Source organism: Pteropus vampyrus, unplaced genomic scaffold, assembly GCF_000151845.1.
Source record: "Pteropus vampyrus isolate Shadow unplaced genomic scaffold, Pvam_2.0 Scaffold94, whole genome shotgun sequence".
In the NCBI taxonomy this organism is placed as follows: domain Eukaryota; kingdom Metazoa; phylum Chordata; class Mammalia; order Chiroptera; family Pteropodidae; genus Pteropus; species Pteropus vampyrus.
This window is the reverse complement of record NW_011888875.1, coordinates 1945392-1957906: the sequence shown is the minus strand read 5'-3', so window position 1 is coordinate 1957906 and position 12515 is coordinate 1945392. Positions and strand designations below refer to the sequence as shown.

At 42.5% G+C, this 12515-nt stretch overlaps 1 protein-coding gene across 1 annotated transcript in view; it reads right to left on the bottom strand.

Moving 5' to 3' along the window:
* The window catches only part of DNAH5 (dynein axonemal heavy chain 5), a 223620-nt gene that overhangs the window by 201680 nt on the left and 9425 nt on the right, over positions 1 to 12515 (bottom strand). Inside the window, exons 3-5 of the mRNA XM_023532947.1 lie at positions 6789 to 6923; positions 3809 to 3893; positions 604 to 805 (exon numbers count right to left, since the gene is read on the bottom strand). Of these exons, the coding sequence (XP_023388715.1) occupies positions 604 to 805; positions 3809 to 3893; positions 6789 to 6923 (422 nt within the window). The remainder of the gene's footprint in view (positions 1 to 603; positions 806 to 3808; positions 3894 to 6788; positions 6924 to 12515) is intronic.

Genomic DNA, 12515 nt, shown 5'->3' with positions numbered 1-12515 from the left:
GGGCAGGTTCTTGCAGGTTCTGTCAAAGTTCTGTTTCCATATGTGGTCTAGCCATTGTCTGTTTGTATATCAGTCTCTCATTCCAGTAAATTGTTGTTTGGACATAAGCTGCATGCTATTCTAAATTGCAATAAAATAAAAGCATGAAATACAGAGAACAGAAGATGTTTACCAGTTTATTTGCTCCAAGCAGATAATGTACACATTGAGGGCAGGGGAGACATGTACAGATGAACTTCATTTTGCATGCAAAACAAAATAAAGTTATATATTCGCTTTCATAAATCTTATTTTAAATGCATGAAATTTGCCATTAGGTAAACTATGCGTAGGGAATTCTTTTTAAAACGGAAGACCTCATTGTGACACATATACAGGCACAAACATACATATACACACATGCACACTCACATAAATACACAAACACACATATAATGTTACATCAGTTTTTGTTAATAAATTGAAGATTAAGTCCTCTTACCCAACAGATTTAAAGAAAATGTCCTCTTAATTCCTTGCTTTCAATGCTTTTAAAAATATGTCTTTGAAAGTAGTTTTAGATACTTATTTAACGAACACAATGGTTGTCTCCACAGGGATTACTGTCTCCTGTAAAACTTCCGTGATTCTCGGCTGTTGGCGTGAAGGACAGCTCTGCTGCTTACCCGGTGGATGTTCTCAGGGGTGACGGCTCTGGAAGGGTCGGTCCTGATGAAGAACACACACACTCCAGTGAGAGCAACATCTTTCCCCTCAGTCACGAACACCTTCGGTTTCTTCACTTTTCCGGAAGAGTCGAGTTGTCCTACAAATGCAAAAGAATTTTAGTTTCACAGAAGCTACCTGCCGTCCACGTGGTTGCCTCGTGGCATGAAGTTTCCTTGTTGAGGTATTGTCACGTGCCCAGAAGGTCCACCATTTGGATAATCTTTAGCCTGAGCCCTCAAGGGATCTAAAAGAATCTGCTTGATTCTCAATTACAGGCTCATTTCAAAATTGTTGCTCCAGGAAAAAAAAAAACCAACAAACAAACCAGGAATGGGAGGAGCAGAAATAAGAAAGTTTGGTCCAGAGCAGATTCTTGCTGAAGCTACAAAGCTTGTCTCCATTGCTCTGAGCCTTCGCGGGGCAGTGAGAAGGGGCGAGGGAGCAGACAGCATCTCCCAGCATGTTCTGTGCCACGCCCTCTGCTTGGAACCTTGTCTACGTTACCAAGCTTGGCACAGCTGTGTCCTATGCCAAGTCACTCAGCCAACAGGCAGCAGAGCCAAGATTAAAAACCAGCTCGAACTACAGAACTCCAGACACCACCCCACTTCCCGCTACCCCATCTCTGTCACGGTCTGTCATCTCCTTGCTAGAGTCAGGATCATGTAGAAGCAGGACAGCATCGCGATGAACAGTGTGGGCGCTATAGTCAGACTCCTGGGGCTTTGACCTCAGGCTGCACAGCCCAGCCATGAGACCTTGGGCAAATTACTTGATCTTTCTGTGCCTCGGTTTTATCATTGGAAAAGTGGGAATAATAATATTAAACCCAGCATCTGGAATTGTCGTGAGGATTGAATAAGTTAATATCTGTAAAGTGCTTACAAAAGCACATAAAAACACTAGCTCACTGCACATTATTATTATTATTATTATTTGAAAATTCGTTTTTGGTGGTATAAGCGTGTGGCTAATTTAAGTGGACCATTTAAGTACAGAGCATTTAGCTCAGACCATTAAACGGACCATTTAGCTCAGAGTATGCTCTGAGCTATTCCACTGTGCCCCATGTGTCCAACAAAGTTTTATATCTCCAAATGAATTGGGAGGTCATGCAAGGTGATGAGGACAGTGCTATGGAGGGACTTGGGGAAGAGAGTGAACTGGAAGTTGAATCTTAAGACCCTGGGATTCCAACCTCTGCATGAATTCCTCACCTGGGCTCTTCCCACTGTGATGCTGGGCTGGAGACTCGGACCGGGAGCTGACAGTGAACCCTACCAAGAAAGGTAACCAGAAGCTCTCTCTCTCATTCCAAATTATGTCCCATACTTCTGACTCATATTACCTGAGTCTCATGAGTAAGAAGTTAAACTAGAAGTTTCAACCAAGGCATCAAGGTATGATACATACCAGAAAACAAAGAGACTTTTAATGCAAAAAAAAAAAAAATTTCTGCAGAAATTTCAAAGTAGGTGTCCTAGAACTGATTAAACATCTTGCCCACATCAGAATTCAGAAGGCTCAGGAGAGCATGGACTAAGGAAGGATTTTGCGTGGACGGCTATGCCGTGGGAAGGGCAGTGGTATGAAACGCTTCCACTTATACTTCAGGTCAAGCAGGGGGTGATCGACTGTCCCAGTTTGCCCAGGACTGAGGGTTTCCTAAGTCATGAGACTTTCAGTGCTAAAACTGGGCAAATCTCAGGCAAACCAGGACCATTGCTCGCTATAGTGAAAAAACAGGTTCTTCGACCCAACTACCTAAAAAGCCTGATTTGCACGTCCTGGAGTTTACGGACAATTGGACTGAGATATGACACCTCCCCTAGAAACCTAAACACAGCATGCGATAGAGAGAAACTGGGCCACACTGGGAGCTGGCAACATGTCCACTGACGGCAGGACAAGAAGTGGACATGTTTCTAGTGAACCAGGTGGGACCCCACGGAAAAGACAGTGAGCCTGGGGCCATCTTAAACCTCAGGGTTGCTGGAGGGATGACAGAACAGAGCACATCAGGATCGGGTACTGGGGTGGGGTACTGGGGTGGGGTACGTTACCAGAGTACAGACATTTTAATACCACTGAAAATGTTTAAAGGGAGAGTGAGAACAAAAATAAACTTGCATTTATGTTCCGTCCCATAAACCCTTCTTGTTCGACATAAGATTTATACAGCACAATGGCCAGTTTTACCCAGTGCCCTTGATGGATGAACTCAATGTTCTATGAGTTTCGCAATCTGGGATAGAATTCGAAAATTCTGTATTATTTTGACTTTTCACTCAAAATATAATGAACTTTCTGACCGCAAAATATCACATAGATAATGTTGGGAAAATGCCAGTCATTTAGCATATGCGTGCACAATTTCCTCAGTTTTTAAACAAAAAAAGCATAGTCATCCGATATACCAACAGCAGTAACTATTTTCCCTTCAAAAAAAAGTAATAAAAGGGTACATACGATATTTTAATATAGTCACAATATATTTGTTTATGTTCCTAGTTTGGCTTTAAAATTATATGAATCTGCAGAAGAGAAGATTGGGATTCACCAGTTGAATCTACACAGAGATTTGCAAATTTTTCTTAAGTGAAAATGACTAAACTTGCCACTCAATATCACTCGTCTGAATCGTCGTCAGTGAAAGATAAACAGAGTGTGATATTTAACCGGAAGACTCATGCTCTGCTTATTGGCAACATTCCCTACGTTAAAAAGAAACAGTGCCTATATAGAGAAGAAACAGATGCCCATAAGAAGTTCTGGAATATAGCTGCATTAAATGAACTAGGATATGAAGAAAGTTTAATTAGTTTCTGATTCCTTAATTAACAGCACAGCCTGAAAAGGAAAACAAAATATCCCAAATAAAGTTAGAACAACCAAGCTAAATACCTACCCCTTTTCCCTGAGGTGAAAACAGAACCTGGGCCTCACCCAGCACACTTCACTGGTGCCCACCTGTCCCCCATCCTAAGGTGACAAACAGTGGGAGAGGCCTGGTCAGTTCTCACAGTGGCCTCCTGCTTCATATCATCCCCAGATAAATCTAACAACATATTTCTGGGTTTGTTACGTCAAAGTTGGATACCTGTTTCTGCTACCTCCACATCCTGGTAATAAAACATCAGATGACGAAGACCTCCAACAGCAAAAAGCTGATCGATTCTATCAATCTGCGGGGGGAAAAAAAGGCACAGTAACGACTTTGTCCTGAATTAGAAAATGCATTTAAACCAGCACTTACCGTCATCTTCCTTACTCAGGGCTGCATCTAAGGCACACCACATAGGAGGCACCCCATTTGTTTCGACATAAAAACCGTGAAAGAATAAATGCCTCACACAGCAAAGATTCAGTTCAAAGAAGTGTTTCAATTAATTTTTCTAAAATTTGCTATATATGCACATGCAGAAAGAGATCGTCCCTCCATTTTTGCTAATTTTGTAAAGTACTGAGCTGTTACAGGCAGATATAAATATAGATGAGTGTTTCACTTTCACTCAATTGCAGATCAGAAAGAAAAAAACAAACCTCCCAAAACCCAGGCTAACACATTAGAGATAATTATTAATGTTAAATTTCAATAATCACTGAAAAATGCCATGAGAACACAGGTGACTATGGGACAATCCAGCCAACAGCAGCATGGAACTTGGTCCCCATCGTGAGGTTCACTGTACATCTACAGGTCTGCCAACTGGCCTGCCACCAATGAGAAAGCTTCTTTTAAATAGTCAATAGCACAGTTTTAAATTAAAATCGGAAGAAAAAGGATAAAATCTACATACCCATTAAGGTGGCTACTGTCAAAAAAAACAAAAACAATAAATGTTGGCGAGGATATTGAGAAATTGGAACCCTTGTGCACCGTAAGTGGGAATGTAAAATGTCACTCTAGAAAGAAGCATGCCAGTTCCTCAAAATATTAAAGATAGAATTATCGGATGATCCAGAAATTCCACTTCTAAGTATATGCCCAAAAGAACTGAAAGCAGGATCTTGCAGACACTTGGACACACATGATCATAGCAGCATGATTCACAGTAAGCAAAAAGCAGAAGCAATCTAACTATTCCTCGACAGGTAAATGGATAAACAAAATGCGGCACACACATAGGATGAAAAATGAACCAGCCTTAAAAAGGAGGTAAATTCTGGCACATGCTACAACATGATGAACCTTAAGGACATTTTGCTAAGTGAAATCAGCCAGTCAAAAAAAAAGACAAATACAGTACGATTGCACTTAGTTGAGGCATCCGAAATTGTCCGATTCACAGAGAGAAAGGGTGGTCACCAGGGCTGGGGGTTGGGGGTCACGGGAAGTTGTTTACAGGCATCACATTTCGGTTTTGCAAGATGAAAAGAGTTCTGACGATTCTCTACACAACAGTGTGAATGTTCTTAACACTGTCAAACTGTGCACTTAAAAATAGTTAACACGGTAAATTTCATGTTATGTGTATGTCACCACAATTTAAAATAAAAAAAGTTTTAAAGGGTAAAATAAAGCCTGAAAAATTTAAATGTGAAAATAACCCCCTTCCAATTTCTACTATGTCATAGATAAAGCCATTAAGTAAAAAAATATGTATATTAAAAAGCAAGCTGCCCTGTTTTCTTTGTTACATTTTCTTTCTTGAGGATGCCAAGGGATTGAGTAGGATGCATTCCGTGAGATTAACTTCCAAGCCAGGCATGTAGTGGAGATATTTCCATCACGGCCAGTACAGAAACCCCCGCCCCTCTAGCCTTGCGTGTAAGCCTGAGCCAGGATGCTTTCTTTAAACCTCCAGGTTTGACATTCCTGGGTTCTAATCACGACCCAGCAGTTTGACTTGGGCTTCCTACAGTTCATTCATCCCCCAAACACAGATGTCTGAACTAGAAAGAAGGGCAGTTAAGCACTGGACTCATGAACAGAGTCCCCGAAACTGAAGCGGTTATGTGACTCTGTCTCCTTTTGTGCCTCCATTTTTGGCAAATAATATTACTTACCGCTTGGTATGATGGGGATTAAATGGGCTAATAGCTGAACCCCACTTAGAACAGAGACTAGCACATGGTAAACAGTCAATAGTTAGCTGTGATGAAGAGAATAAAGAAGAGAAGAAGGAATTTCCTTAACTCCTGACTGATTCGCCCTGTAGTTGAACTGTTTCAGTGTTATCCACCCTTAACTGTCCCACGGACTCCTATTAAGCCCAGCAGTGACACAGCGGGAAGGAACAAAGCCAGTGGAATGCTGGAGCCGGCTCATGCTGGCTCATAACAGCCAAATGATGACAACAACTCAACTTGGCGTTGAGTAATATCTGTTTGGTAGTTTGGAATCGGCACTGGTGGGAGTATTTATGGAACAGAAATCAACAAATGCCCAGACTAGTGCCTCCCTCCACCCTCTTACCCAAAGCCTTAGTTGTCAAACATTTACAAGCCTCCACTGAAAAACATTATCAACAGTGTGACACCCCTGTCAACAAAAGCCCCCCCCATACCCTCTTTAAAGCCTAATAATAAGAAAAAAAAAAACTTCAGAAATTACCACAGGGCTCCTGACCTGTCTTTCTCACCGCCCAGGAAATTATAGCCACCCATGTATGATCTTCCCCATCCAAGGTCAAATCACACCCCAGGTTTTGGAGGGAAATCATAGCAGAAAATGGAAGTCAAGGTCGGAAACAAAAGAAACCAGATTTGGTTGTCAAACCCAGGAAACGATGGTACGATTCAATCACCCAGCTCAGAACGAGATAGGTTCAAAAAAAGGTAAATCAGCAGTTGAGAGAGTCTGTTCCCCACACTCAGGTTCCAAAACAGTGCCTGAGCCCAGCTTCACTGCAGCCACCGTCAGAACCACGGAACTTATATGACAATCGCAAGTACTCCAGTCAATGTAAAGAGCTGGAGAACCCTAAGCTCACTCTGCTACCACCTGTACTGAAGCTGAATGGCATCCTATCCGTGTTCAAACAGGGACTGCCCTCTAAGACCCAGCATGGCATCCGGCCTCCAGCACCCCCTGTGCCCTCTGTGATCAAGTCGGCAAGAACTCAAAGGCATCACACCTGACTCCCTTCGAGAATGGCGTCCTCCACTTCAGTTTTGTTCAGGTCCACGCAGGAAGCTACAATCGCAAATAAGTAGTCATGTCTACCATCCAAAAGTGCCCGCCTGGCTTCCTTCTCTTCCTTCAGCCTTTGCTACGAGAAAGGAATAAAAAGGTTATGTGGCAACTGCCACTCTCGAATGGGTTCATTTTGCAATCATTTCATACTATTGTTGTTTTCTTCCAGTCTTAAGTATTCAGATAACAGGCAGTTTAATGGTACCAGTTTTCATATACTACCTTCTATTTTTAGAAATAATGTTAATTCTATTATGAAAATAACATGCTCATTGTTTTGAAATTGCATAATACAGATAAGCCAAAAGAAATAAAAATTATCTGCCATCCAGAAATTATTACTGTTAACGTTTTGTTCTAAATGTTTACAGACTTATTTCTATGAATACATAAGCATTCGACATACACAAAAAAGACATCGCCGGTTTTATAAACATTCTCTAAGCCATTAAAGAAATATTCTTCTACACTATCTCCTATTTTTATTATTTGTCTACAGATTCATAGCTGGTCTTGAAATTTATTTCTGAATACCCCTGATTACTTTTAAATTGATTGCTGATTACAATAATAAGGCATGTTCAATATAACCAGTGTTAGCAGTTTGAAGCATATCTTTCCACATGTGCTATGTTCATACAAACATATGCAAATGTCTACACACATCTCTACATTATACTATCAATTTTTTCATGCATTTTCCCTTAATGAGACATCTCAGACTTCTTTCTAGTTTAATACAATTATTCCAACCTGCATAATAGCTGCAAAACATTCAATAATAAGGATGTATCATAATTTAGTCAACTATTTTGCCACTGGTGGACATTCAGCTTCCAACTCATTTCTTGAATGAAATACATTACCTTTAATGCCAACCAGTAGCATCCACCACTAAGAAGAGAAGAGGTGGCCACTCTGGATCCCTTTGTGTAGGCAAACACTGATGAAACCCCAAGTATGTCCCAGCACCACAGAGGCAAACGCTATCCAGTGACTTCAAAAAAGTTCACAGCATGATTGGCAGGATGTGAGCAAAAAAATGTAAACACGACAGGATGGTGTTACGGTTATTACGGGGGCATCAGATTTATATAGAGACATTTATGGGTCTTCAGAGAAGGGGCAGAAAGGAGGATCCCTGAGTCTAGCCTGGGGCTGAAGCGGGGTCGAGATCATAGTACAGGAAAACTTTCCAGAAGAGGAGGCTTGAGCTTAGAGTTGAAAGAGAATTAACTGCCGTCTCTGGGATGGAGGCATCTCTGCAAAGGCCAACAGGCAGAGGAAAGCACAGCACATTCTGGAAATAAAAAGGCGGCCAGGAGGGCTGAACTGAAAAGGACTAGAAAGACATGATGAGAGATGAGAAAGAAGTCAGGTCATAAAATACCTCATGGGCCACAGCAGAAAGTTTAAAGGTTATCTGAGGCCCCTGAAGGACCACGGATGTGTTTCAAATCAGGAGAGATGTTTAGCCGTCCACACTGCATCAAAAAAAACCAGTCACTCTGACAGCAGTGTGAAAGTGGATTGGAGTGACGCAACCTTGGAGGCCAAGCACGTGGATGACAATGGCATTCTCAGAGCCTAAGACAGACAGAACACTGAGAATGTGGATCTAGATACAGACAGAGGTTCTCGATCCAGCACACCTGACATATCGGGCCAGGTTGTTCTTGTGAGGGGCGGTCCTGTGCACTGCGGGCTGTTTAGCGGCATCCTTGTTCCATACCTCCTAGATGCCAGTAGTTCCCTACCACCAAACTGCAAGAAGGAAAATGTCTCCAGACATTGCCAGATGTCCCCTGCAGAACAGAATCACCCCCCACTGAGAACCACTGAAATGATATAAAATAGATACGACAGAAACGGACAGAGACAGTCTACAATATAAATGACACTTTCTGGGGCTGCACATTGCAGAACCTGCTATTGGTCCTTTCGTCCAGCAAATGGGATATGCACAGTATTATCTTATAAATATTTGTGAAACGAATGAACGAATCAGTTTAAACAGAAGCCAGATATGGTTTTCTAAGAAGAAATAAAGAATGAAAAGACAAGAAGGTGAAGAATCCTGGGGAACACCAATATGCCAGGAGCAAGGAGGGAAAGAGGAACCAATGGAGAAGGCTGGGAATGAGTGGGAAGAGAGAGAAAAAAGAAACCAGGAGGCAGCACCATGGACAGTGGCCAGTCAAGCTAGTGCTATGGAAGACTGGTTGGGTCAATTAGGATGTCCTTCATAGCTGTGTTTACAAGACGGCCACAGCATCCCACAGCTCTTTTGTAATGTGACCACGCCACTAACCTATCGAGAGATGGATTCTATTCCCCAGCTTTTGAATTTGGTTTGCCTTGTAGCCGGTTTTCACCAAAAGAATGTGGGGAGAGGTGAGACTGTAAAACCTCCCAGGCTAGTCTTTAGGGGACCTTCGGGTTCCGCCTTTGCACTTGAGAATGCTCCCTTGGAACCCAACCACCATGCTGAGAAGTCCAAGTCACATGGAGAACCACCAAGGCATTCTGGTCAGCAGCTCCAGTCGACCTCTTAGCTGACTCACGAGCAGCAAGTCTCAGACTATCTTGGACATTCCAACCTAGTTGAGCTTTCAGATGACTGCGACCCAACCTGAGCCATGTGAAACAGAAGAACAGCCCAGCTGAGCCCAGTTACCCATAGAATCAAGAGAAATAACGGAGTTGTTGCCGCTGTAAGCTGTGCAGTTCTGACGTGGCTTGTAATACAGCAGCAGGTAGCACAGTGATCCTTGTTAGAATAATTTTATTGGTTGGACAGAAAGCAAATGGATTGTAGAGATGGGAAAAGGATGATCGTGAAAAGAGAAGCATAAAGCTGCTGGATATAAACTGCTCCTTCTGGAAACTCAACTGCAAAGGGAAGGGGTGTGGTACCAGCAGATTGAGGGGAACTTAGAGGCAATGAAGAACGATTTAAGGAACAAAAAAAATTTTAGAAAAATGTAAATAGTAAAAAGTTGGGGATTTCAGAGTGATTGAAAGGCATCACTAGACCTATGCAACTTACATTCATTTTTTGGAGTCTGAAAGAACGACTTTAAGAGAAACTAGGTGTGAGGGTGGGGTGTTAAAGTTAAAAAAAAAGAAAAGAAAAAAAAAAACTAAATATACCTAGATTCTTGCCATTTCTCCAAAAAGGAATTAACACAAGTCCTGACACAAAGTATACCTTCCATAACCATCAAAGAGAAGTAAACTTAAATCTCCTTTTAAATGCAGCTAAATCCAGGAAGATGTCTTGTTGTTTTCACTGTTTTCTATGTTCCTGTCAGGTAGGAATAAAACGCTTTTCTCTAAGTGATCTCTCTGAGTTTGAACTGACCATCAACAACTTAAGGACATGGTGGGCAGCCAGGGAACCTGGGAACTGAGCAACAAAACAGATGGCAAACACTAGGCAGCCAAAAATAAAACCATAAAAGAAGTGGAGAGCCAGAGAGTCAGGATAGGAAGCAACGCTGGGCTTCCAAAGCCTACAGAAGCTTAACCACGATTCTGCCATGGCAACACATCACTCCATAGGACTCCAAAGGAAATACATATATATACTCCACATATATATATATGTACACACACATATATGTATATGTGTATATATATATTATCTGCCTCTCTCCCTCTCCCCTCTCTCCCTCTCTGCCTCTCTCTCTCCCTTTCCCTCCCTCTCTCTCTCTCTACACACACACACACACACACACACACACACACACACACACACACATAAAGGAGAGGCTGATCCCTAAAACAGAACACTATTCTATTTTTACTTAAATATCACAGAGGGGGGGGGAAAATGTCCAAGGCAGTTTTATGTATACAAAGCAAATTATCGATGTATTTTTAAAGTCAATGTCTCTGGAGCTGTATTATAAAGCACATTACGCATTAAATATGCTGACATACGCTGACTGTTCTGCCTCTGAGTGACAAGTAATACGGAGCGAATGTCAGTGCCGGGTAGATGAGTGACCACAATGTTGATCAGTCTCAACTTTCATTGCCTTGATACCAAGGTATCCTGGTACCATGAGGGACTTTTCTTTTTTTTTTTACTACCACAAAAAGTCAATAACATCAAATATTTACTGGTCAGATCGGTGCATCGTAAGTCCACAGACTTAACCCTGCAGCTTTCCGGCTGCTAGGGAACTGCAGCAACAAGCAGTCAGATGACTGGCTGTCTAGAGGCAGCTTGTCCTGCTGGCCTTTGAAACACCTAGGACACTTGGCAAGAGAGGGCAGAGTAGGATTCAGAAGGTGAGGCAAACTACGGAATTTTTTTTGAGTCACATTCAAATCGTTTTGCATTGCATGAGCGAGCATGACAGATGGGGGTGGGAAGGATGGCCAGAAGCCTACCCAAAGTCCAAGGAAATCTGGAACGTATTATTAAAACATCTCTTCAGTTTGGTGGCAAGGTATGTCACTACCGCCTTGGAGTGAAAGAGTGACTGATGTGCTACCCCATGAGCAGCGGATGCCACTTCAAGGCAGGGCAGTTTCATATAGACTAACAAGCCCTCGCATCAGAATGGGGTCACAGGTTCCAGTCCCAGCTCTGCCACCAACTGCAAGGCCTTGCATCTGTCACTTAACCTCTACAGGCTTCTGTGTCTGCGACTCCGAAATCAAAGTGCTGGACTGGGTGACAGCTGAGTTCCATTCCGTATCTAACATTTGGGCTACTTCTCATGGCTTCGAAAGTTAACACAGACCAGAGACTTGAGATGTTCATGTGCAAATCCCAAAGAAGATCCAATGTCATATGCTTTCATAATAAAACTCTGTGACTTTTTCTCATGACAAACCCATTCAACCAATTTATTTTTGCCTTTAACTCTGTGGAACCCAAGCCTAAGTCTGCATGTCTGTGTCCATGAGCTTTGTATGAACTACACACATTTCATGTTCACTCCAGGTTAATAATCCTCAACTGTACGAGAGACTTTGCCCTCACCTATAAGACGGAGAGGAAGGTCCAAACTTTAAAGGTACCTGTGAATACTAAACTGGATACAGTATCAAGATAATACTAGGTCAACCAGTACTTGAATTAAAATGGCATGGCCTAGGCTTTGACCCTGGACATCAAACTTCAGGTAAAACAAAATGTCTTAATGATGACTTTTTAATTGTACAAATGTTTTAAGCTCCCTCCACCCTTGGAAAGCCGAGCCCTGTCGGCCGGTTTGCCTCAGACCCAGGTCCACCCACTGACACCACTGGCAGTCAGAAGCGGACAGAGGATGGAGATTTCAGGTCTTGGAGTCCCTCTGTGGCCGAGCAGGGTCGCCCTTTCCCCAATCCTCATGAAGATGTCGGAAGACACTTTGCTCCATTTGCCCTGGTTGCACTGCTGGTTTTAGATCTGCTAGTCATCGTTTGCTTACTGTGCTTCGGTTTACTCATCACAAAAGCCCTGTGAGGCAGACGTTATTATCGCCACACAGGGAAATCGAGACAGAGGACCATAAATTCTCCCAGTGGCAGAGCTGGGAACCCAGCTCTGATGTGCCTGCAAGGCCAAGCCAACACACAGGGCGTCCCAGGCAGCTGAGAATGTTGCATTCTTTAAAACTAATATCCTATAAACACTTTTTCTTTAAATCCACTCAAGGGTTATCTG